The following is a 27,993-nucleotide window of genomic DNA, read 5'->3' as shown; positions in this document are numbered from 1 at the left end:
ATTTGGGATAGAGTTGGGCCAATGGAGCCGAGCATTTTACTGGTTGGATCCCCTTCCTAACACCACTTAAAAGTTTACAGCAGGTTTTCTTTGCGCCTAGGAAATATCTGACGCTACCTATGATTGGGAGGTGAGCATCTTTACCACTAGGCCACCATGCCATACATGACTATAATCTGCCCCCAATATTTAGTAAACTGCTGGAGATTTTAGTTGACAGCTGAGAGGATCCCATTCAGGTTATTTGCAACAAATATATCTGTCAGTTCCAGGGCTGTACAGAGCCCCTCTAAAGTTAATATCAAGCTGTAGAATGGGACAGAATAGGAAAATACAGTACCAATAAATTAATGATTATTTTCTATGTATTTAATAATTCCACTTTGTTTCTACCATCTTTTAATTACACACCCATGACCTACACCAAATGGCTCCATCACAAAATAAACCAGCTGACAGTATTGCATTTTTGTTTTTCTAATTTGCCTATGTCTAATCATTATATATTAGTATATTTTATAGATATATATTTACAATAATGTCCCAGAGAAAATCAATGGTGTTCCCTTTTCTTTTTTCCCATTTCATATTATTATTTATGCACAGTTGGGTATTCTATCATAAAGAGAAAAAGAAACCACTTACAAGCGTAATTCATTTCATTCAGTTCATTTGTATCAATCCAGTGACATAATTATAGGAAATCATGAGAACAGTGATTGGAGACTCTGTGCTTATACGGAGCAGAGACTAAAGGTCTTTCTCTACAGTATTGCTATATGAAAAGACAGACAAACCCGATTCAATTCCTGTCTCAATCCGTATTCCATTTGGATGAGCCAAGCGCTTTCACTGAATCCGCCCTCGGAGGGAAGTTATTGAACAGCTCTGAATTCTTTGGCATTAAATTATCTCAGAAATTCAACTGTGGGTTTTCTATCCTATATTACAGATAATTAAATTTAGGTAATTCACTATTTACACGTCTATATACACTCAGACACACACATAAAGTAAAAGTCAATAATGCCAAAGAAGGTAGTCTTGATTTACTGAGGCTCCTCAACACCCAAGGGCAACATGTCAGTGGTTGACAGTTTTTCCAGCTCCAGGATATAGGGATTATACTCCTCTTCAAGCTTTTGCTTCCAGATCTTAACTAGAGGTACAAACAAACAAACAAAACACAAAAAGATTTTCCTCTGGGCAAAGACATTTTCACAAGTTATAGACTATAGTGCTTACAAATGCTATAACATAAACGGTATATGAATGCAATGTAGTTTTACTATAATTTTGAGAATACTTAAATTGGAAAAATGGTCCCCCAAAGTAGCTAACTTGTAACTATTTCCTACTCAAATCTTGTAGTTTTGTATTCAGCTCCAGTTTCACAAAAATATGCACAATCATTCATAAATAAAATGATAACTTTTTTATGAAGGAAACCATAAGATTTTTTTTTTTTAGGAAATGGAAAGTTTTCATTTATTAAGAACATAGACCGAACATATGCTAAATAACAGTTTGCCTAAAATAATTAATATTTTTAATTATCATTTTAAAAGCTATGTAAGAAAGCATGGAGGTCATCTATGTTCTCAATAAAAATCCAATTAACTCATCATTTGAGACAATTTATCAGATAAACTGCCCAAACAGATGTCAGCACTGGGCCAACCTTGGATGATCTCAGAAAACAGGGTTGGAAAGGTTTATCTGAAAAGGGTCACTTGGGTTAGAATGGGGGGGGGGGGGGATCACAAGCCACTTCTATATTGTTTGCATGAAATCTAGATTAATGCTTCCATAAAATCATCAGAAGTTGAACTTGACACAAGGGACACTTGACTTAATTAGCAAAAGTAGAAGGGAGTACTATACAAATACGATCAAAAACTGCTGATGGCACCAACAACTCTACCGGTAGAATATAGAGGAGAATAAAAACTAGAAAACACAGAATTCACATATTAGTTGAATGGATCAGTACTTCAGGCATGAAGAATTCTTGAAGGAAGTAAAAAAGCAACACATAACCCATCCTATAAAAAATAGTTGCTCATCTGTCCTATCTAATGTATTAATGTATGCTGCAGTCCCAACCTTTCTGGCACCAGTTTCACAAAGTGAATTTTTCTATGGGGGTGGAGGTGGGGGGTGGGGATGGTTTTGCATGCAACCTAGGTCCCGTACATGCACTCACTTTGCTTGCTTTCCCACTGCTTGCGTGGCCTGGTTCCTAACAGGCCATGGACTAATACTGCAGACCAGGGTTGGAGACCCCTGAATTAATGTATTTCTTGGTCAGTACTCCACAATATGGCTTACATTCAGAAGAATTACCACTATCAGAAATGAAGAAATAATATAAGTACACGGTGGCGGAAGAAACCAGAGCACTGATTCAAACTTGTCTTATAATTGATACCAAATATAACACGGGAGCTCTACCGCTCTGAGAAGGGTATTCAACTTTAAATACAAGTTCTATCACAAATGAGATCAACAAGGTAATAGTGACTTTGCTTGGCTTCTCCTACAGAGGCAGTATCCATTCTGGATATCTGTAGTGCAGGTGGTCCTCGACTTAGGACAGTAATGGAGCCTGCTCATTCAGGCTCCATTACTGTGTTCAATGAAGTGCTTAATTAAAGGCCTCCCCTGTCCCTGCTTTCCCTATGCATTTGTTAAAGAATGTGCAGGTTGTTAGGTAGACCATGGGGTGAGTCAGGGATGGGAGAAACCCAGGGAGGCCTAAGTGTAGGAACAGGCACTGCCAGGAGGCCTCCCCGCACCATCTAAGATATCCTATGCTCTGTCTCCTGCCCCTTGGTCTCCCCAAACCCTATGGGTCTCCTCCAAACCCCACTCGGTCGCCATTTGCTTACTTACCCTTTAACAAGCTCAGGAAGTCAGGGTTGCTTCTGTTGTAATTCTTGTCTCTCCAGCCAGCATAGACCACTACAGTTTCTTCTTAGCTCTGCCAGTGTAGCTTTATATTAGTGGTGCGAAGAAGAAATCATGCCTATTTTGGTTCCTTGCAACCTTTCCACCCCACCAGCCTAAATCAGTAGTGATTAACCCTGGCTGGGGAAGGAAAGGATTGCCATAGAAGCAAATGAGATGGGATTTCTTCTTTGCTCTACCAGTGTAAGAGTAGCGTAAAGCCAAGAAGAAATTGTGCCTATTTTTGATTCCTTGCAAGCCTTTCCTCTCCAGCCAGTGTAAATCACTACAATTTCTTCTGAATGTCGCCAGCGTTAAGGCTAGCATAACACTAGAGCTGGCAGTGCTAAGAAGAAATCTCACTGATTAAAATGCTGGCTGGGGAGGAAAGACTTGCCAGGAACCAAAATAGGCGCAATTTCTTTTAACGCCACTAGTGTAAAACTAGCGCTGGTAGAACTAAGAAGAAATCGCAGCGGTGTATGCTGGCTGGAAAGGATTGCAACAGAATGTGATTGCATTTCTTCTTCTTGATTGTGCCACTTGGCCCAATGAGGGAGGGGCCTTCTCTACCCTGACTTCCTGAGCTCGTTAAAAGGTAAGTGAATGGTGACAGGGAAATAGGGGTGGGGAGGAGTGCATGGAATCCAGTATGTTGGTAAAGTAGGCCCAGTGCCTCTGAGGATCTCGATGGGCAGGATGGGAGGGAAATAGGTGGGTGGGTGGGTGGGTATGCTGCAGCATCTCTGCAGTCAGTGATAAGGGCAAATGACCATGAGGGAGATGCAGAATTTATAACTTTGTAACCAATTTGTATTTAACTTTTGGGATGTTGTAACTTTGAATGTTCATGAAATGGCCTGTTGCACCTCAAGGATTATCTGTATTTATTTTTTGATATTACACTACTTTAGTTATTCTGCTGTAGAAGTCTCAAGGCAAGGCTGGTTTAAAGGCAGTCACTGATTCCACTCTAAAGACTGAAGCACAAACTGCAGGAAGGATTAACAAACCTAGATTAACATAATCAAGATTTGACAAATTAAATGACATATTCAGCTATAACAAAGTAATGGGCAAATCTGCAACTGAAGAATATTCCTGAATGTTCTGTTCCCCTGGAACTCAATGTCTGAAACTCCTAAAACTGCTTCTGGTTTAAAAAATTTACTTTTGAAAATTATGAATTACTCCAAGAATGGCATAGTTGTAGTGGGGGAACAGAACATTCTTGAGTCATCTAGAATATTCTGTAATCACTGAATTGTGGTATCTTTGCTATTATAAAAACTGTTTACCTTAAAGATGAAAATATACAGATGAACCAAAAAGAATTAATGTATTTTAAACAAAGACCCTGAAAACTCACTGTAATTTGGGGCGTTGTCTTCAGATTCTTGAAGGGGCACTGTACCATTATCAAGTGCATAATTCTCTTTCTGATGGGTTTGGAGTGCACAGTCACCTTGTTTTACTTCTTCACTTGACTCCTTCTCTAAAGCTGAAATCATCTCCTTGTACGCCAGCCTTGCTTCCATTGTCAATTCCACCATTTTGTGAAAGTGGTCCTAATTTATAAGAATGGGGAATTTTGAACTATTACCATCTGGCAGACAATACAGGACAATAAAAACAAAGACAAATAGGCTGAAAAACAGTTTCTATTCCACAGCAGTAACTATACTGAACTCTACTGTATAGTGTAATACTGATGTAGTATCAGGGGTTTTCAATTCAATTGTATAGAATGTGAAGGATTTTTGTTTTATTTTAATAGTTTTCTTATGTATGATGTACACTGAAGATGACATTTAATTTAGTTGTACAAGGTGCAATGACAACAAAATAAACCCATCTAACTATAGAGAATACCTAGTAACTATATAAAATTTGCTAGCAATCAGAATCAACAAGTGCAGCACATTGAAACAAAAAACCTGTTGAATAAAAACTACAGTGATACCTATGTAAAAATTCATTTCATATTATAGTGCCTCCGTACATCTCTGTGGCCAAGATCCTAATTATATGTGAAAACTAACTCTATTTACATGAACTGGGCATGATACAAATAAGTAAGAGAACTACAGATAAGTAAGTCCAGTTTGCTTATTTTTGTTTTAGGGAAAGTCCGTTTTAGGAATTCAGAAGCCATGAAGCTTCTTGATTCATCAGTAACTTGCACTGTATTTACAAATGGGGTCTTATTTATAAGAATGCAACTCATCATACCAATGGTTTTAATAAGTCAATCATTTAGGAATCTAAAATTAAACTAGGCAGCAAAAGATGTTATCATCTTGACCAACAGCCCTAGATGCCGCACCAATCTAAGGGAATGGACTGATGTTAATAAACCAACAACTGCAATTACTGTTGGATACTGAAATACTGGGAAGGTGATTAAATGGAAAATTAGTCCCCCCCCACTAATTTTGTGACGTGGGGTAGTTGGGAAATATGTATATCTTCTCTGATAAAGGACCTTGGATTAATCACTTATTAATAAGTTTCTACACAGTACATCTTGTTTACAGTTGTAATATACTTTGTTCAGAATTATATGGAGTAACTGGGGCATGGTGAAAGTGCAGCGATTTCTTTCTTCAAACAAGTTAGAAATAATATTATGCTACAGCCAAAACGGCATTTCTGTAGGAGTGTGCAGGAAAGCAATGAAAAAGTAATTTGCTCAAGTTTCAAACATAAGTATATTTTTCTTCATGTTACTCAGTAATTATTACAAAGGAGAATCTGACATATACACATTTGAGACAAAACCATCTTCTCACTGCAATGAGTCCAGCTTGCTAAGCAATCCATGTATTCAGTGCAGAGCTCTGACTCAATGAAAATCAATTTTTATGTGAAAAAAGTTGCTTCTGAGAGTGAGATGATCTAAATCTAATAAAAGTTACCTGTAGCCATGCACACAAAAACATGTCTTTTTGCAGACATCTGTACTGAACATATAGGTAGCTACATAAAATTGACATAGTTGCTGGGTGGCAACATGGTTACTATTGTAGAAGTAATCATGAACAAACCATTCTGCATTGCTCTAAAACTTGGAATAGCACCAAGTTACTTAAGGACATAGAAAAATACCCTGGAGCATTGATTGGCATCTTTTTAAATGCTGGCAGTAACTGTTATAATACTACTAATTAAGACTTTTAAAAGCTGATATTCAAATCTATACTAACCGAAGAGGGCAAACAGTGGCTATAGCACAACTCACCTGAGCACCATCGTAGCTGAATATTCCCACCACACTAACAGGCACTAATTTATTCACGCAGTGCCCTAGAGCTTTGCGATTGAGAGCAAAAACAAATGGAATATTCTGTTCACATGCAGTATCAATTATGAGATGCAGAGTCTCATCCAACCCACCTGTGATTAAAAAACAAAAAATTAAAAATTAAAAAAATATATGAACCGTTAAAAGAATTTTGCTGACAGAGTAAACTAATTTCTCTTCATTTATGTGTTGAGGGATTTTCCCAATGTCCCACTAAACTCCATCACAAAAGTCATCTGTTTGTTTTAAGTAAATATGTTTTTAAGGTAAAAAAAAATACCTTTTGACTGAATTTTTTCACAATTTGGAGAAATGATGACACATTTCAACTTCTTCAGCTTCAGGTGTTTCAATACTTCTCTGAGTCCCATAACGAGTCTGCGTTTCGTCTTGGCCTTCACAGGGTCTTTCTGATACAGGCGGTCTTGGAAATGAACCAACTCTTTTAGGAGATCTGTAACGCAGCTATCAACCTCTTTACTAAGCACTTGGGTACAGTAGCTAAAGAAAGAATAAATTGTTTTAGTATTTTAGCAAATGCCTGACTCTACCTTCTTTCTTATGCATTCTAATCAAATATGCATACATACAAATAAGTTAGATTTTTGACATTCAATATTTGGAATAGTAAACCAAAATATGCTATGGAATATTCATGTGGCACCATAAGCAAAATGGAAATCACTGAATGTACAACCTCAGAATAAGATCTCCTTTATAACAGGAAACAAGATGATCAAAAAAGTATAACTTGTTCAGCCAGGTGAAGATTCACTTCACTTCCACGTGAAGATTGTGGAACAGATCATGAATTATTGATGTCAAATATAAAAGTTAAACTTTAAAAGTTAAACAAATGCTAAGAAAGTTCTACTGGGAGAAATACATACAGAAATTAAGCTCAGTCGAGGGAATAGATACCCTTATGTGAAAGAGAACCTGAAGAGAGATCAGAAGAGATAAGAGACCCTGTAAAATTCAAACATTTCAAAGAAATTATTCAAATGACATGCAGATCAAGCATCATGATAGCTGGGAAAAGACAAAGGATGAAAGCTAAAGCCTCTGGCAATAAGAAAGATTTATTATAAATCAACACAGGCTTTCAACATCAAGCAGGAAAGGATTAGATAGTTCAATAATGTAAAAAAGAAAAAAATTCTTTAAAAACCCGACAAATGAAAAAGTAGAGATAGCCTTAGAAAGATCACAAAAATCATGGGAGGTTTCAGCCAAGTTAGGGCTTCTTAGGAAGAAACATGGAAGAAATTGGATAGAAGCAAATGAAGTTAATAGAAGTTGAAAAGATAATACTCAAATCTTTGTTACAAACAGGATTGCAGAATAATAGAAACATTTCTTGCAGAGGAATATATTCAGGAACTGACTTTCCTAGAAGTGAAGGACAAGAGACATTAAACCAGCTGTCAAAAGGAATAGCACCAAGCATAGATGAAATTCCTATTGAATTGTTTAAAGCTACAGAAGAAACAGATAAGATACAAAGAGTTTTACTTCATACACAGAACAACACTCTGAAGCCCAGAGACTGGAAAATATAATTGCATAGAAATAACGGAATCACTTCCTTAATTTCTCACATAAGCAAAATTTTGCTTAAGATCTTACAAAGAGGATCTGGAGATTTGTGGAGAGAAAAATGCCATATCAAAAGACAGATTTCAGAAAAGAGAAGAGGACATTAGTTCAGATAGCTAAAACGGGGCAGTAGTAAAGTTAGATAATTTAAGATATTTTGCTTCATCACAGTACAGCTATGCCTAGTCTTGCCAGAATGTGAAATATATAATTGTTATGCCAGAACATCCAATTATTCCTTAGATGAACCTTTAAAATGACCAAGAAGCTACTGTAAGAACTACATGTGGGGAAAAAAGGTTGTTCAGAATTGGAAAGCAATATGAAAAGGATGCATATTGTTCATTTTAAACCAGACAGGCAATCTATATAAGAATAGAAAGCTAGACAGTTGGAATCAAACTGGGAAGTTTGAAAATTTGATATGTGCATAAAATGCTGACTTCATTCACCAAAAGTAAGGAGACTTTATGAGAATACCTTACTTAATAGAGAGGCACACAACAATAGATGGTTTTGAATCAGATTAATAGTTACATACATATTTCAGCTATTTGGGTGCATAAATAGGCACCGATTGAAAGTTACTGTTCCAGGTTGAAGTAGTTCTACAGAAATGGGAGAATGGGGGGGAAGAACCCTAACAACGCTAGTAGCTGAAAAAAGAATGAAAGAAGGCCGCCCTGGGGTGACCATGTGGTAGGCATGCTGAGGGAATATGCTAATGGGAGAGAGATAACAGCCTTGTCTTACTCACGCCATCCATATTTTATTTTGCTTGAAGCTTGGAATAACTAAAGTATTTCTCATTTCAGTTCTATCAAATTGTACCTGGCTTAAAACTATTTGGCAGAACATCCAGAATGTGATGGCTTGTTCTGGACTCAAAACAACATTGAAATAAAAATTAGAAGCGAAAAAATTATGGGTTAATGTTAAAACAATAAGAAAACAAAGGACATATCAATCCATATACATTGTGAACATTCAACTAAAAGCTGAAAGAACTGAAGATGGTAGATAATTTTGGAGTTTGGGGGTCAAAAATAAAGATGGACAGAATACTACAGAAATAAAGAGCAGATTAACTTTAGCAGGATGGCAATGGCAAACTGACATCATGGGGAATAAAGATATAAACATGGGATTTTTTTTTAACAGAAATGTAGAGCAATTAATCACGGACATTAAGGTAGAGTGAAATAATGAGGGTTACAGATTTGGAGACAATTTTAAAAATGCTGTGGACTACAAAAAGAACCAAGCAGTTTTGGACTAAATAAAGTCTAATGTCTCCCTTGAAACAATGATCAGCATAGAATACTTTGGACATGTGATATGATGGACTATTGGGGGAGGAAAAAATCCCTACATTTGGCAACAGTGAACGAAGTAGAAAAAGGAGCAAATACTAATTAGATGGAAGGATAGTGTTAAGGAAGTTGCTGAAATGTCTTTGGAAAAGCTATGGATTGTTATCAGGCACAAGTTAAGATGGAATATATTTTGTTACTACTTATACCAGGGGCTGAACCCAATTGACACCTAATTAACATCACCTGAACCAAACAGTACATAAGAGAGTTCAAAAATGTCAATTTCTTCTTTGATGAACCAAAACTTTCCAGTGGTCAAGCTTATTCAAAAGTGTGAATCCACCATTCCACCCTAAAATGTAATTTGGTCACAATTAAGGTCATTCCAGAATTTTACTAATCCAGCATGTAACTGAATAAATGGAGGAAGTTAAATTGGATCCAGAAGAGGGCCACAGAGGTAGCTCCATCCCTTTCTGATCTTCAGAGGTTTGGTTGGAAATCTCAAGTCAAAATTACTTATTTGAACATGAGTGAAAAAAACATAATTTTGCACTGCATGGGAATCTGTACTAACAATTCAGATCAGTATGAGTAGAGCTTCCCTTCAAACATTCATGTTACCCAAGTTGGGGAGAATAAGAAATGATATCTTCATACTCTATCCAGTTTGACAATTTTTCACATTCAGCTGAACATCTGAACTTGTAAGCCTTGTAAGGATTCTATTCAGATTGTAGCTTTGGGCCAAAACTATCATCAGGCATCTCACTTTCACAGACCTCCCAGGCCCATAACAGAAGCAACGTTTGAATGACTGATACCAATGTACTTACTCTCTAAATCTTCGGCTGTGGATTTTGGGAAAGCTGGGTTTCAACTGCAATGAAGCAGTGGAGTTTTGCACGGAGCCACTGGATTCTGTACATTTCAAGTCCACTTCTGAACTACTTTGCGTCAGAAGTACTGGCTCCTCTGCAACTTCTTTTACAACTTCTAAGTAAAAGGAAGTTGTATACACAAATGGTTATTATTACTACTTTAATAGATCAGAAGCCTTAGAAGTACTATTGACTAATTTAGGCCAGTTAAATCTATTAAGGAATGATTAAAGTGAAAATGTCATGAAAAGAGACAGGCCACATAAGGAGATTACAGAAAGGAAAACCATGGAACAGGACATCTTATATATTTCCATTTAAAGTTTAAGCAATCTTTGTACGTAAAGCAAATAGTTAACATTTAAAATGATCACATCACCATCCTTCAAAGGCAATATGTTTCATATTTATAACTACAGGTAGTCCTTGACTTATGACCATAATGGAACAAAAATTTTATGTTGTTAAGTGAGACATTTGTATGAGTTTTCCCGTTTTTACAAGCTTTCTTGCCCCAGTTGTTAAGTGAATCACTGCAGTTGATAGGGTCAGTAATCCAATTGTTAAGTGAATCCGGCTTTCCCACTGGCTTTATTTGTCAGAAGGTCCCAAAAGGGGATCACAGGACCTTGGGACACAGCAATGGTCATAAATAAGAACCAGTTGCCAAGCATCTGAATTTTGATCACATAATCATGGAGATGCTGCAAAGATCGTAACTATGAAAAACAGTCATGTCACTTTTTTCAATGCTGTTGTAACTTTGGACTGTCACTAAACAAACTATTGTAAGTCGAGGACTATCTGTGAGATAAAATCAATACCAAGTAGGAGAGGGCTCAACCATTTGTCTAAAGCCAAAGTGAACAATCACCATGCAATATTCAAAACACCATTACTCAAATTTTCTTATTTTACTTTATTCTATGTTTTCATTGCATGTTATATTTAATTTATTGTTAAACTTTATATATTGCTTGAGAATGGACTGAATAAGTGATACATACATATATACTAAATTTATACAATGATAAATATATATGTGTGGGGGTACAGTTATAGATTTTAAATATATAACTAATTTTAAATGTAACTATAACTAAGTTATAGCTATTATTACATTTACACTTGAAGTTATAGTTACATTTAAACTTTGATTAGAGCATAAAATAGAAAGAATATCTCTTCTTCGCATTTTCAAGCCCTTTAGGTTATAAGAGAAACTAATTCTGTCCTTTTCTTGTTTTACATTGAACGGTGCCTTTTGCATGTAGAAAACCCTGCAATCCTAGATGCCAATTTAAGGTATAAGCCTGGTGCAATGAAGACCAACCTTGTCCACTGCAGTTTTTAACTATCTACAAAAGGCTCAAAGGTGGCAATTATATCTGCAAAAGGAAGATGAGAATTTTTAAACAAGATTCTTTGTGCACGCTGTAGGAAAAAGCAATGTCTAAGCTTATGTGCGGTAGCAGCTGTATTACAAACAAGCCACACCAATTATTAACATTTTTTTAAAAAAAAAAACCATTTCCTACAAGCACCTGGACCTGAACCGGTTGCCGATGAACCCTGTACCTTCTCTGGGGGCTTTACAAAATTGTTCGTCATCAGGAACAGATTCTGCATTCTGCTCAACAACGTCAGCTTTCTTCGGTATAGCCATCTGTTCTAAAATGTGTTGCTGTTTTCGCTGTTCTCTCTCCTTCAAAATAATCTTAAAAAGAAAATACTTGCATTAGGCTCCTTCCAAATAAGGTTAACTGGTTCCTGAAATGTTGGCAGGCAAAATTTAACTACTTTAGGATCCTTTTTGTCTGACTTTCCATGAAAGGTAGTAGGGAAAGTGAATAGATTTTAAATATGTGGAAATACTGAATTCCTGTTCCATGTACTCAATGGGATGGGTTAAAATGAATGCCTTTAGTAAAGTAGGCTTCCAGAGATTCTCATTAGATCAAATTTTATTCATGTTGACCCACCACTGGCCAAAAATCTAGAGGGACACATGTCCAAAATCCCTGAGGAAGAACACCACCTCTTTCCTGGCAGCTAAAAAGCATGGGAGAAATTAGCTAGATGTTTTTTCCCTTCTTCTGTGAAATTGTCTTGGGAGCCATGACTAACTGGGAAGAAAGAAACAGAGGAATCTAAGTTGTGAATGAAACCTTCCAGAATGCAGAAAAGAATCTGACATGCAGCCTTTTAGGTGCATGAATATTCAGAAAGAATACTATTTGGATTGGATTTTGAACAGGCACTAAGCAAGCCTCATTCAATTTCTTTCAAGGCTAGTCTTGCTTCTAGTACCTGTTTACCATTTGGTATTAGTCTTCCCATCATGTCTTCCTATCAAGTGTTCCCATCATGTCTTTGTTCATACTTTTTTTTTGAGGCTCATTTAAAAAAAAACCTAACACCCCTCTGTGCTTTCTTTACTATTGTGTGTTCTTAATAAAGTTTCAGTACTATTTTACTAACATGAAGAAGCATCTTTTTAATGTTAATTTAAAAGGTAGGTCACAGGAGGATCCTAATGTTATGCTGGTGTGTCAAAATAGGTTAGCTATGCATTTGATATTCCTGATCATTTCAGCAGCCTGTCCCCAAAAAACTCTTCTCAGCAATTCTACCTTAACAGTGAATTGACTCAAATTCTATCTTACCCACATTCCTAAGGATTAATGTATTAGTCCTTAATATGTTTCTTATAGCAACAGTCTGAAGAATTTCATATGTATTAAACATTAAAGAAGGCCAATGCATCTATAGCAGTGTTTTGCAACTAAGGCAGTTTTAAGACATTAACTTCAATTGCCAGAATTGTCCAGCCAGCCTGGAGAATTCTGGGAGTTGAAGCTCACACATCTTCAAGTTGTCACAGTTGAGAAATGTTGGTAGGGCAAAGGAGCAACAGTTATACAATACTGTACTTGGGGTGGTTAGATCAATGTACCTTTTTTAGTGATGTTGGCTTCTTTGGCTTCGGGACTTCTTTCTGCTTCCCCTTTTTGACCAATGGAGAACTAGAGTCCAAGGGGTTGTGTGGAGTATTTTTCTGAACTGACTGCAAAGTTTTTGTCACTCTGGGAGATTCCTTTAAGGGCAATGTTACTCCACCACCAACTGAAACAAATATAAATATGCAAATATAATCTGATGGAGGCTTTAAATCTGAAGCCATTACTTACATTTGAGTGTAATTAAGGTTCAGCAGTAAATTCATCACATGAACTCAAGAATGTATAACAGAACATCTTCCTTTTTTGGGGTAGCAATATATTACACAAGCCTTCTCTTGGGAACATGGTAGTTTTTGAAAAGTAAACTGTTATCAATTTTTCTGCCCCATTCCTACCAATTTTAACTAAAAGTAATTAGTTTTTTATATCACTATTGTTGGGTATATGGATACACCAACTAGGTTTGGGTGACTAAATATATAAACCTAGGTTTAAGTGTTTGTAACTTTAAGCACCAAACTGCAATGTAATTAGATAATTAAGGGTGCGGTTGCAAGCAGCAATAAGAGGCAGTGAGAGAAACGTAACACTTCCTGCCCCTGGTTACTGCTCCTGGTTCCTGGTCTGGTCCCTGGTTTCTCTGATCTCTGCTGCCTGCTGTTTACTCCTGTATGAGACGTCTGCTTGTTGGCTACTGTGCTGGATACTGTTTCTACTGAACAAAAGGACTCTTTACTTGGTGAGCTGATATCCTGTGCATACTCAGCGTTGTCTTCGAGAGAAAGGTATCGGAAGGAGAAGATTTACAAGCAGATAAAGACATTGTACTGACTAGTTAATGAACTAAGTTACTGGATGGATATATTGGATAATGACATATGGACTGATTGACACTGCTTAAACTCTGTGTGAATTAAATAACTATTTAAAACTACAAACAGTGTTTTTGTCTCCAGTGTGTGTATACTCTTGGGCCCAGCCTCTCTCTCATTTGGCTGCCTGGCTTGACTGCTGCTGTGCACTCTGCTTGGGGGTTTGTCCCCAATCACTAACAACTATTTTTTTAAATGATAACATACTCTGATTTGCTCTCTCTCGCACCTTCTTCCACTCAACTGCAGATTGCTCCAGCAAGTGTTCATGGGCAGTCTTACCTTATTACTGCAAATAAAACCAGCTTGGTGTTTAACACTAAATGTTTAAATGACATTTAAGAAGTCATGAAACTCTTCACTGAAATTCAGTGAAGTCATTACCACCTTGCATTTCAGATCTGTGAACAAAGTCTGACCACATTTATTGTAAATATTCAGACTGCTCTCACAAACTTTTGTGGATTAAGAGCAGCTTTATCTTTTATATCCACTCAGTGTTTAACCCTGTCAATCTAATGGTGGATTACCACAAATCATGATCATCATAATTTATTATTATTTATTTGAATGGTGGAAATACTTGGGCCTTGCCTATGATATAAAAGTGGACCATTTAGACTGAAAAACATTAAAGCTAATGAACTATGCATTAAATCCACATAGTGGTTTTGATAGATTTTACCTGCCCCACAGAATGGAAGCAGGTTTACTTCAAATCAAACAAGTTATTGAAGAACAGCATGCATTGGCTGGTTACATAAAAGACAGCTAAGAACAAGCATTGATGCACATTAAAAATGGAAACTTAGGTACAGGAAAACAAAACAAATATTAAAATAATGTAATAAAATAAGGACAAAATACTGGCAAGAAAAAGAATTACATGGAAAAAATTGATGCATATGACAGTCAACATCAGCTAAAGAACTGGTAGCTTTGACTTCACATGGCTGTGAACAGGTAATAAAATAATATCCTTTCTCTGAATTATTTCTATTCCTTCTATTGAAATCTTTCAATAATTATCTCACCTTAGAAGATATGAAGTACAAAATAGAAAAAGAACGATAGATTTGAATGTCATCTAGAGAAACAATATCAAAAGTATACCTGAAAGTACCACAGGTTTAAATGATTGCTTTAATTTTTCTGCATGCTGTTTTTCTTCCAAAACTGCCAGCATATCCCCCAAATCAAGCTGCACAGGAATCTGACTCTTTTTTCTATTTTTCTTAGAGGGCAGAGTATCCTGTAGGAAGTACCAAAAAAATAAATAAAATCCCACATATTTTCTTCCATTCCAAATTTTATCTAAGAAATAAATGTGAGCATACCTATCCAGCAATATTCATATAGCTCACAAGCAAGTTAATGTAACACAGAAAGAACAAACTCACCAGCATTTTCTTTTTTTGTATTGGAGCTGGTGAATCCTGTTTGCTTGTTTTTCTTGTTGATAATACATCTGGCATAGGTATTATTAATTCCTTTGGAGAACAGTCATGAGACTCAAATGTAGAGAGCTTTGTGATTACCTTGGAAAACAAATACAATGAAAAAGGTATGAAGGGTGAAAAAGTATAGCTTAGTTCAGTAATCTAAACAAAAGTAGTCCTTGTTTAGCAGTTGACTTGTTTAGTAACCGTCTGTATTTATAATGGTGATGAAAAAGAAACTTTGCAACCAGTTGTTTTATTTACAACTTTTGCAGGTCTGTAAAGCAAAGGAAAGCTGAAGTAAGAACATACACATTGTTGCAATTTCATTTCATAACCACGCTGCTGGTTACAAAACAAGGACTACTTGTAGATTTTAATTTACTGATCTAAGCTCATGAGTTAACAGGATTCTAGTTACTAACTCCAAAATTATGATGACAGGTTTGGATTCAAGTGATATTCCATGAATGCTTTCACATGTGCATCTATTCCTGCTTCCGTTCTTCAGTTTCACATATCTCTCTGTGCCATATGTGATAAGATTGTCCATCCCAACTTGCATGCATGGAGATGTTATCATCAACAACTTTGAGTACAAGTAATTACCAAAGCTTTTCTAATGTGTGTAGGGCAGCCTTTCCTAATAAATTGGGAGCCAGGAAGCAGTTTTGAGACCATAAAGTGCATGTTTCATAAAATACCTTCCATGGGTACTTGCCTATTCACAAAATTACCAACCATAAAATCTAGCAAGACATCCTTTTATGAAAATGCAAACCGACAAGGATGTTTTTCCAAGGTTATTTTCTAACACTGCAGCTCTCTATTATTTTTATATTCTAAGAAACCATATGAAGTTTATTTACAGCCTTCAAGAATTTTGGTTAAGAAAGATGATACTGATACTTTGTATCATATCACCTTCCTGTTCACTGGATTGCAGTGGAGACAAAGGAAACTTCTGTCAGTATGTGTCTTCCTCTTATTTTTATTCCCAATTCCTCTATTATGACTGATATTATTTATCAGTGGACTGATAAATGAAGTTCACTGCATTTATATTTCATGATATTTAATACACTTGAGCAAAGTGCTCAGACCAATTTGAAATGAAAGAGGAATAAACCCCAGCCATTAAAAAAAATAAAAATGATGTTCAATTTACTTGGTATTGGATCATAGTTTTTTTGTATGCCATTTTTTCTTTTTTATTATTAGCAGTACTGGATATATACTTTTGTTTTGCTTTGTTTATTTTTCTATGTTATATTTTACCTTTTATAATAAAACAAATAAATATACTTTAAAAATAAAAATAATGAATACCCATTTAAAAGTGAAAATAGAGACAAATAATAATTCTTACTTTAGTCTTCTCAATAATAGGTGTTAAACAAGGAATACTTTCAGTTGCCTGTTTATGTTTTCTGTCAAAAGCAGCTGCTAAATCTGGGAATTCTTCAATATCCTATGTAAATCAAAGCAGATTGAATAGATCAGAGTAGGAAACTATTTATTTATTTATTTACAGATATAATTCAGAGACTAACTCCTGAGATTTTTAAATCACTTAAAATTAAAACAAGAACAATATCACCACCACCACCCAAAAAACCCCAAAAGAAAATCACAGGTGGTTCAAAGACAAACATATAAACAAAAGACCCATTTAAAGAAGCCCAACCATTGTTCTGCCCCAAGTTTTGGGTAGACAGCTAAGCCTAATAACTCCCTGAATATCACCAGGATAGAAGCCACTTCGATCTTCTTTCTCAAAGCTACACAGTCTTTTCTAACCATGCTGCAAATATTGATTATATGTTTTCTTACAATTTTTAAGTGGGAAACACAAAAGAAAAGGTGTAAGACACATAAGACAGAAAAACTCCATAATACCACCACCAAAGCTCAAACTGAAGTTCAAAGGACCGGACTATTCATGTGAACGATACAGTTCTATCCTACAGTGGCCTTGGACTCCAAAGATTATTTATCTCTGGTTTAAGCTATATCACACTATTCCCTAGAAGCAAGCCTTCCTTTTCCCTCTCTCTCATTATAGTATTATGCCAGGTTCTAGGTTCTGAGTATGTTTCCTGCTTTTTATATGAAGTGATTAAAAAGAGAAGTGACATAATATTTCTAATTTTAAAGATATATCGGTAATCAAGTAACTAAGTTGGCATAATAACTAAGACTCTCCGAATTCTCAGGATTGTATCTCACATCTTTCATATATCCACTAGGCATATTGGTTTAGTAACTAAAGGAATATGGAAAACATATTTTCAATAGTCTTGTGTGATAAACTATGAAGGATAATGTACTTGAAAGTTTTTGAATTATAAAGCAGAATATAAATACAAAGCAAAAGTACATGAGCTAGCCACTAAGCCATTTTCAAAAGCTATTATTTATTTATTAAACTTATATGTCACCCCTCTCAGAGGAAATCCCAATAGAGATTTAAGAATGTGCAGCTGAAATCAGTTGAAGTAAGCGATAAAACAATCTATTTCTAATTTATTATTATAGTTCCTCTCTAAGATGAATTTCCAGTAGGTTTTACTAAGCCAAGGGCATTAAGCAAAGCCATTCTCTTTTGTCTTCTCCTTTTAGTGTATGTATGTATGTCTGTATTTCTTTGTTTATTTCACACTCGAGGAAAACAAATCCCTAATGTTGGTAAAGATATTATAAAACAGTACTAATCCAAAAGTTAGAAACTTAAAGAAAAAGTATTATTATACACTACAGGAGTTTAACACTATTTTCTACTCAGTGGTAGAATGTATAACTTTTATAAGAAGGTTGTGATTTTCTCCACTTATGTACTATCATTATTACACATGGCATTAAAAAGTACAATAAAAAGAGCAATCCTTTATTTTTAAATAGGACCTAACATTTTAAATAATTAAGGAAAGAACTTTATACTAAAACCTGGAATTTAGGCTTAATTTTTATTTTACATAAAATAAAATTTATATTATTTTTTATTGTTATGTGAAACTTAAACCATAATTACTTTTTATTTCTTCAAATTATACTGTGATATAATTCCTTCACAAACACATAAATGAATAATTAATTGAGTCAGATAATTAGCTTTAGCACCTCGATTCTTGGAGGGTCTTGAACTAAAATCCTCTGGATAGGAAGTTTCTCAACTTCACTGCATGATTTGGGTTTCTTTTTCTTCTTTTTCTTCTTCTTTTTATTTGCTGTTTCTTCAAGGTTACTTGCATTTTCTCTTCTTTCTGGTTGCTGTATAAGTAGAAGTAAATAATTTCTTAGGAGAGGTATAAAAAAAGCCAAGACTTTATTGCAGAATATGATCATTTTATTTATTGGTTTATTGTTATCGTGAGTTTGCCCAGAGACGCTTAAGATGGGCGGCCATATAAATCTTTTACATAAATAAATGCTCAATAATAAATATAAATAGAAGAAAAGCTATGTAGTGAAAATCAATGAAAGTTGATCAGGAGAGTCATTATGCACAGAAAAAGAAAGAAAAATGTGGGTTACTTAATCTCATATATTCATTTTTATACCACTTCTATTAAAAATATTCTAGAGAAATAGATTTTATTAATTCAGAGCAAGAATACTATACATGTGTTTGATTTTTACCACAATTATCATTCTTCCACTTACAAATCCATGCATTTAAATATTTTATACTGCAGGTGCACTAAAGTTCTGGTTGATTATAAAACAGGAAAAGAGCTTGGAAACTGATCTTCATACCTTGTAATCCTCAGGAACATTATCTGTTTTTTTACTTCCAGAATGATTGCTTGCCAGAATTGAAGTTGGAACTGAAAGAACTTTTTTGGGAGTTTGTGAAAGCACAGTGGCCCAAGATACGGGTGACTCAGTGAAAAGGCCTGAATGTGCCTGAGGAACTGAGAAAGACAATATTTTATTCAAACTACCAGATTAAACTAAGAGTTGAAATGAGGGTCTTTGGTGCTCTCTGAGCTTCGTTTTTTTCTTGCAAATGTTTCATTACCCAAACTAGGTAACATCATCAATGCTGGTAAGGAGTGGGTTTGCTCTCAGTTTATATTCTAGTGCAGGGTTGTCAAACTCAATTTCATTGAGGGCCACCTCAGGGGGGGCAAGGCCAGGATGGCTGTGACCATCTTGACATCACTTATGTTGGAGGCACCAATGGGAGCACTTGGCCAGCAGAAACAGGCTCACAAGCTTCGGCTGGGATGGCTTCCTACAACCCTTTGCCAGCGAAAACAGAGCTTGCAGGCCGGTCCTTCACTGTTTTCAGGGTGGCCCCATGGGCCAGATCTAAGCAACACCAATAGGGCAAATCAACTCCTTATGAGCGCTGATTATATTAAATAGTTTAGGTAATGAATGTCTGCAAGAAAACAAGGCTCAGAGAGCACCAAGGACCGACCACTCATATGAAATCATGATTTGTATTTTATGTATAAAATGAAAACAGATCGATGATTACTGTATATAATGAAACAGACTAATTACATGTATGGATATTTTATCTACAGAATGAATGGATTTTAAGCACATATTTATAAAGTAAGACCTGGAATGTGAATTAATGCTTTAAATTCTAAAGTAGCAGGATACAGCATCAACATGAAGCCAAGTTATATTATGCTGGATAGTGCTTACCTCCAGGATCTGATGAAGAACTTAAGGGTCTTGTTTGGAAATGCTTTTTTCGACATACTTCAACCTAGAGTAAATATTAACACTTTTAGTTGAAAATATGTACAACTTACATTTAATTTAAAAATAATTTGTCACATGCATCTCTACTCAGTCAATCAGAAAGTAAAGCTCATCATAATAAATTAAATAATAGTTCATAATAAAATAAAAAACTGGTCCAGAATAGTTTCAGTTGTTGCAGAAAACATCTTGCTTCATGAAAGGAATTCTTCGGGATCCAGTATGTAATTTATGTACAATGGAAAATCCATATTTAGTTATGCTCATTTACAAATTTACAAGAACCACTGAAAATAAAACACAAATACATACATACAGGGTTTTTTTTTGCCAGACAGGCATAAAAATCTTATCTTTTTAAATCTTCATTTTTAAAATCTTTAAGGCTCTTATATAGAATTTGTTGGGAATAGGTGGTTTATATTTTGCTAATTGGTCATTACTACTCATAACTCTGAATTTCATATCTATTTGTATGAAATAAATGAAGCTAAGCTCATAGAAGAGTGGGGGGGGGAGTAAAAAGGACTAGAGAAATTAAATCCTTTAACTGAGCAAAACTTTTTGGAAAAAAAAGTCTATGGATGAAATTTAATTTATTAGGCCCATTTAACACAACCAGCATACACCAAAACTCACATTTGGCCAATAAAATGGTTGTCTTAATTTTTTTACTTAGCAAGCATGATTTGGTGTATTTATTACCTGCTAGACAATACAAAACTTAAGCTATATTAATGCATTCAACGCACTGTTCTCACTGAGGCAACATTATTACAGAACAGAATAAACCAACCCATATAAAAATTATTACATACACAAGTGAAATAAGAAAAGTTTAATCATTTTCAGTTGCCAACCCAACTCTTTCTCTTTATAAATATAAATCAAACTAGGTTTTCTGCACCACCACCACCCGAAAAGGATATTTTAAACCTAATATATAAAATAATCAGAATGTCATTTTAAGAAGACATAGAAGAACATTCTTGGGAACTAAGAATTCAGTTCCAAATTTTCTCTAACATGCAATGGAATTGACATTATTGATTGAAATATATTTCTATTCATTTTTCCTTAATAGAGATTGGCAGTTGTACTGATCAGCAAATAGTTTCGTATCAACACCTCTATTTTCAACATCTCAAACACTATCCAGTGGCTAACCTCTTTGGTTATGTTTGAAATTGCAAGTTTTCCTGGAGGTGTCAGAGGCAGCTTATCTCCTTCTGCTGAGCCCACTGGCCCCCATGCATGCTTTTGAAGATCCAGGAGATTGTTACTTTCTAGGTCTTGGAGTTTTGGGAAATCTGACAAGGTCATTTCAAAGGCAGGTTCTGGTAGATGCTCAGCGTTTGGAATTTGGTTGAACTTCCCATTCATAACTTTAATAGGCCTATCTAATTTAAAACAAAATGTAAACACTAATGGTTACCTTTTTCAATAGCTATAATCAGTTTACTATTTTTAAGTTATTATATATAGGCCAAATCTTGAAACAAATTATTCTGTTAAAAGACTCAAGCTGCTGCATTCTACCACCCTGTATACTATCTTGATTTTCATCGCTTTCCCCAGCCAAGCCAGACAATAATTATATCCACACTAAGCATGCTCAATTCTAATTAGATTGTTTCCCTTCATTTCCCCTCCCATTTAATTTAGGTCAAATTTGTAGATGCACACAACTGTGCCCTGTTCTAGCTATATCCAAAGTCTGTTTTTTTTCCCCCTCAGACTTCTATAGGAACTTCTTTGTTTCAAAAGAGAGAACATTTCAGAATAATTTCTCTGTATGGATGGGAAAATTTTAACAATCTTTAAATATATTATTTAATAATATATGTAAAAATGATCTCACTGTGTATTCTGGCCTCTTTTTTTTCAATCATGTAAGTCAGTGTGTCAGATTTAATAGGATTCCTGTTATGCTGAGCAATATAAAGTGAATTTTCTGTTGATCTGCCGGTAAAATCACTTCCATTAGGCCTTTGATCCTCCAATCTAGTTTCGTTATTTTTCAGTTGTCTCTGTACAAAACAACAAAGAAAAACAATACATATTCCAAGTTGATTTTTCTATATTATTTCCTTGTTTATTTCACTTATATTATTTACATTTATTCAAATAGTCAACAGTTATTAAAACATGCAAAACAAAATGAACATTAAAGAAAAAACACAAATTACGCCGAAAGAAAAGTCACTGACAAGAGAGTATATTTCTTCCTGGGATTAATGCAGAAGAAGGCCCTTTTGCATACATCTAACAATTGGTTCTCAGATAGAGAAGGCACACAGATGAGCCTCTTCTTCAGATCTTAATATTCAGACATGTTCATACGGGAAAGATGATTTCTCAGATAACAATTAAACATTAAAAACTGTTAATATTAACTACTTCATTTCTGTTAGGAAAACAAATTGCAATAATACAGATCCAGCTATATGATTCAAATATTGGTTTTCAGCTCAGCTCCTGCACTTTGTATTAACTGAGGCTTTGGGGCTTTTTTCAAGGATAACCCTATGTGCAGGTAGTCCTTGACTTACAACCATTCATTTAAGCAACCGCGGTACTAAAAAAAGTGACTTCCAATTGATGCTCACACTTATAACCATCACAGCATCCCCAAAGTTATGTGGTCAAAATTTGGGTCCTTGGCAACTACATCGGGGTGTCAAACTGAAGGCCTGGAGTGCTTAGATCTGGCCCACAGAGCTGCCCTGGAAACAGCGAAGGAGCGGCTAGCCGTGCCTCTGCTAGTGAAAATGGAGCTCGGGAGGGCCGCGTGCATCTCTTCTGTCCTCTGTTTCCGCTGGCAGAGGATTGCAGGAGGCCGTTGCAGCTGAAAATGGAACTTGAGAGCCTGTTTTGCTGGCAGAGTACTCAGGTCACCACAGGCACCCGACACGAGCGATGTTGAGCTGGCCACACCCACCCTGGCCCCCGAGGAGAAACACAACCCTGATGCGGCCTTCAATGAAATCAAGCTTGACACCGCAGAACTATATGTATTTATGATAGCTGCAGTGTCCTAGGGTCACGTGATTTCCATTTGCAACCTTCCCAGGGAACTTCAAACAAGCAAAGTCCAGTGGGGGATATAAATTAACAACTGGGGTGATTTACTTAATAGCTGGGGCAAAAAAAAAGTTGTAAAATTGAGTGCCAGTTACTTAACAATTTCCCTGCTTGGCAATGAAAGTTCCGATCCCAAAAGTTTGGCTGTAAGTCGAGGACTATCTATAGTGCTCTTTGTAATAGATGCATTGAAATACAAAGCACGAACAAGGGCTACCACATCTGATTTTTCTCAGGAAAGGTCACAGCTAAAACAGTGGATCTATTTGTGCAATCTTGCTCTTTATCGCAGTCATTACTTGTGAATCCAATGCCAGCTAATGATCAAAAAGCATGCTGGAATGGGGACCACAGGTTCTCATGTTGGCAATATTCAACAGTATTAGCTCCTTCTTTGGAAATGAAGAGCAAGAAGCGAGAAGGATAGAGAAAGAACAGAAAACAGCTGTCTAAGCGGTTATCACTTACCCTGGATAAAGTAGCACATTCTTTTCTAATCAAAGAAGTCTGTTTGGTGAACTCTCTACCCTGTTTAGTAAAAATGTTCTGACTCTGGAAGCTGGAAACTGCATGTGTTCTTGGTGCGGCAGTAAGTGAATAAGGAGGACTGCTGTACTCCGCAAGAGAAGTACATCCTGTAAGATTTTGAGATCCATGCTGAGAAAGACAGGTGGAGGTATCCCACGGTACTTCTTCAATATATACCTGTTGTCTTAAACAGAATAAACATATTGATTTTTAGCAGAATAGGTTACTCAAACACATCAGCATTTTATATCCCACTGTACAAGTATGCTTTTATTTTATATCTTAGTATGTTTGGTATTCAAATGAAACAATTTGTGAAACAATTGTTATAATGCAGAAACATGGCTTTCTAAAGCTGTAACAAATCAGTTGGTTTTATTTTGCTAAGAATTTTTTGACAAATTAATCTCATGGAATGAAAGCTGATTTATAAAAAGAATCGTTGGAAAATATTTTAGTTCTAAATGCTAGCATTAATATTTAGATTTCTGATCAACATGCAACAGAACATTATAATGAACATCACAAGTTGTGAAAGTATCAACATTTATCTGTATGTTTTTAGAAATGAATTATTTTATATAAATAAGATTGTTCCTTTAATAATTAAATGATAAGTTATAATTTTGTTCCAACAGCAAAATAATTTAACAAAAAAGGAACTGGTATCTCAAACTTTTTTTTCTTTATCCTTAATTCTCTTCTCTTCTTTCCATTTAAACTCTGTTCTTATTATTCCATAGATAATAAAAGTAAGGCATTTAGGGATGAGAAAAAGCCCTAAGTCACTCATCAACTTTGAAGTGTTTCATTACTGTAACCTAAAATACTGAAGGACCATTTCAATGACATCACTCAGAATAATTGTTGAAATGGGGAGCCATATACATTGCTTAAATCAATAACCAATAAATATAATTACCAAATTACTTGGAAAATCAAATTCAAGATATTGGGAAGTTAATAGTTTCCTCAAAAATGTGACATAAAGGATACATACTTATTTACTGATGGCTCCTGAACATATGGGTAGCATGTTGTATAATATCCAGGAAAGACAGATGCTTCTGAGGGTTCTGACCATGCCACTGTTACTGCTGCAAATTTGGGGACAAATGGTTTAACCTCTGCTGATAACTTGATGCCCTGATATACAAAATAAGTTTTGATTACATATACTTTCAGATTATCCACAATCAGTTAAAAACATTGTGCATGTACATGAGAGAAAATGATTCTTCTACTCAAGCAAGAATGAAGATTTTAAAATGCCATCTGCATATTCAAAACAGCACCAGTAATTTGATGGCTTAAGCAAATACTTGCTTTAAAAATACGCACATACACACACATACATATTATAAGCATGGAATAATTGTATGTTGCATGGAATACAAAAGATGCTTTTCTATCGATTTCAATTATCTCTGAATAATTACAAGCAGCAGCAAAGATATTACAGGCAGTAGAGACACAGAATTTTTCTATCTTTGCTATTAAATTAAGTTAAAAGACTTTCTATAGGCTTTAGGGAGTTTCTTCCTTCCTGCAATCTCTCTTCTTTTGCAGGAATTTCCCTACTATCCTTTTACCCCAGTTACCATCTTACATTACAAATTTAAATGTCAGCTGTAATTTAAAGAAGTTTGTGAAAGAGGAAACGTGATCTTATTACACACTCCTAGTGTATATATCTACGTCTATGTATGCATATTTATATATGTAGAGAGAAAGAAAATATCAGCATGGTGTAGCAGTTAAGCTGCTGGACAGGAAGTAGGGAGAAGATTTAATCCTCCTTTAAGCACAGAAGCTGCCAGGTAACTTTGGGCCAGTCACTCTTTTTCACTCCTAGTTGGGGCAGTTAAAAAAAAAAAATCTATCAATTCATACTAGACCATCACAGTAGATTATAATCTGTAACAATCAGTGAAAAAAACTTTAACCTGCAGTAGGTTAATTTGAGCGGAAAATAATAATATGCATATACACTTCTGTGTGTTTGCATTGGCTCTATGTTAACTTTCATTTATAAAGCAGCAACCAAACTGAAGCAAGTTATTCAGCTAACAGTTAAATGCCCATTCACTGTGCACCCTCTAGTGGTTATTTCTAAAGACACCGCAGGAAACTCAAGGGTTTCAGTCAAGAATATGAATTATTTATTTTTGCAATTAGTGTAGCCATAATCTGGCAAATTTATACTGATTACTTGTAAGTGCATATTTAATCAAAATTTGAAATATACACAAATATTAAGCTAAAGTATGCCTATTGAATATCTTTTTACATTTCTGAGAATTTGAATACATTAAAATTTGCAACTTTACATCACATATTTTTTTCAGCCAGTAGCTAATCATAATTATCTTTTTGATGAAATTTATAAATTTATAAATTAAAATCTGAAAAAACATATACTATACAACTTAACCAAAATGTGTGTGTACACACACAAGCCCAGCTCCATTCTGAAATATTACATATCTGTACTTGTAATTCCCATGAGCCATGACATTAGACTCAGTTACCTTAAGCTTCTACAACATTCCCAATCATATTGTTGAATTAAGTTGGTTTATTCTGTTAGGAATCACATTATATATAGTTAATGTGCTTGTATATGTTCTAATAAGCCATATGGAACCATACACTTTCTCCAAGTGGAATAACTGTGTTTGGCTTGTTTTGTACCATGTTATTCACAGATTATTAGCACTTCTAACCATAGAGGATGTGAATAAATTTAAATAATAAGAACTCTCTTTGACTAGGAGTGTCAGGCAATATGGCAAAATTAATGCAGAGAATACTTTTTTCTTGGATGCACTTTGCTCTCAGGAGAAAAGCTAGTAAATGCAGATAAGCTTATTCACTAAGAAGCAATACTAATGACCTATTGCATCATCTAGTTTTAATTTGGCTACCAATATATTATTTTAAATAATCTTCTATATATATATTATTGTCAGACACACAATTTGGTCATAAGTGGACAAAAAAAATGTAACTGTTATATTTGTAATCATTAAAAGAAGTACCTGCTACATAAGGAATGTTTTTTACAGATTAAATAGTAATCAGAAAAGTCCAATGTCAGGTTTCACACTTTCTAAAGTAACTGCTATCATTCTCTCTCCCTGCCCCTTTAAATAGTTGTGTCAATATTTTCATTTAGATTCCTTTTAACCAGCGGCAGAGCCTAGGTTGAAGACAATGGCAAACCATTTACCATCTATATTAATATCAAGAAAATGATATTGTTGCACATGATGTAATTCCTGGGTGTTGAGCTCAATTTCAGGAGGCTGTTTTGCTTGTTTTAATTCATCTTATTTAAAATAATTTACATTTACAAATAAAATTACAATACTGTTCTATATTGCAAGGTACCTTACTTATCTCTGAGACAAGTCTTGAAAGTCAGATAATATATTCAATGAATAAAAAAAATAGGTTGCTTTTAGTGGAAAAAGGACTGGCTCCTGAACTTTAGCTTTTTGTGGGAAGTTTTGTCATTAAAATATGACCGTCCTTGAAAAATGAACAAATGGAGAGAAATGACAACCCTATCATTGCTTTAGTGAAAAGGCATTACGTGCAAAGCCATACACTACTGAAAAAAGATTCCATAGGCAAGATTCGTTTTAATTTTAGCCACCTTGGAAGTGGAATGGCACAGTATATTGGCTACGTTCACAGAATATTTTAACAGTAAGGCATGGTTAATAAGCACCCCTGTTTGTGTTCAAATAAGTTGTTGATATGAAAGGAAAATAACATTATGGTTTAATGTTTGGCTTCGGACTTTCCGCTGCCAAAACACACTCCAGATGTGCCTTTCGCTTGTATTTGCTGTGTATTTGCTCTTTTCCTTCTGCAGAAAAGGAAGGACTCCCCACCGGAATGGAAAAGACTGTCATCTATTCTACACCTTCATTTCGAGGCTCCCGTCGTAAATCAAGCGACGTGATTTACCGAGAAGAAATCTCACAGAGGTTTTCCTTTCTTTCTCTTTACGGAGATCGCGGGGTTGGGGTGGTACTTCTCGCTGCCGGTTACATAACAACGGCCAGGGCGACCTAAAGAAAAGCCGGTCTTTATTTTTAGTTCTCCGCAGACCCAGTCTGACCGCCGTTTCCCCGCTTACCTCATTGCCCGCTCCCCGTTCTGAAGTCATGGCGGGGGAGAAAAAGAAAGGGGCAAGCAAAGGTCAATGCCTCCCTAACGGCAACTTCTACCCTCCCTTCCACCACAAACCCAGCTGGCGCGCACAAAAGCCGTCGTGGAAGCGACGCCAGAGCCTCTCGGGCTCACGGCCAATCAGCAGCGGCGT

At 35.5% G+C, this 27,993-nt stretch overlaps 1 protein-coding gene and 1 long non-coding RNA gene across 2 annotated transcripts in view; both read right to left on the bottom strand.

Annotated features, from left to right (window-relative positions):
- LOC148127319 (uncharacterized) overlaps positions 1-27,993 on the bottom strand; it is a 59,973-nt gene that overhangs the window by 7,329 nt on the left and 24,651 nt on the right. The gene's annotated exons all lie outside the window — the stretch shown is intronic.
- SECISBP2 (SECIS binding protein 2) lies at positions 352-27,950 on the bottom strand. Its single transcript, XM_026703933.2, has 18 exons — positions 27,808-27,950; positions 24,658-24,803; positions 23,598-23,841; positions 21,907-22,075; positions 21,213-21,445; positions 19,986-20,049; positions 19,080-19,237; positions 18,444-18,593; positions 16,693-16,794; positions 15,285-15,422; positions 14,998-15,136; positions 13,006-13,175; positions 11,628-11,766; positions 10,005-10,164; positions 6,534-6,754; positions 6,191-6,345; positions 4,319-4,517; positions 352-1,159 (listed from the first exon to the last, which is right to left on the bottom strand). Exons 1-18 carry the CDS (start codon positions 27,835-27,837, stop codon positions 1,050-1,052), a joined length of 2,727 nt encoding a protein of 908 aa, XP_026559718.2. The 5' UTR covers positions 27,838-27,950; the 3' UTR covers positions 352-1,049.

This window comes from Pseudonaja textilis, chromosome 2, assembly GCF_049901715.1.
Source record: "Pseudonaja textilis isolate UNSWEBS1 chromosome 2, rPseTex1.2, whole genome shotgun sequence".
In the NCBI taxonomy this organism is placed as follows: domain Eukaryota; kingdom Metazoa; phylum Chordata; class Lepidosauria; order Squamata; family Elapidae; genus Pseudonaja; species Pseudonaja textilis.
The sequence above is the reverse complement of the archived record's forward strand: the minus strand, read 5'-3'. Positions and strand labels throughout refer to the sequence as shown.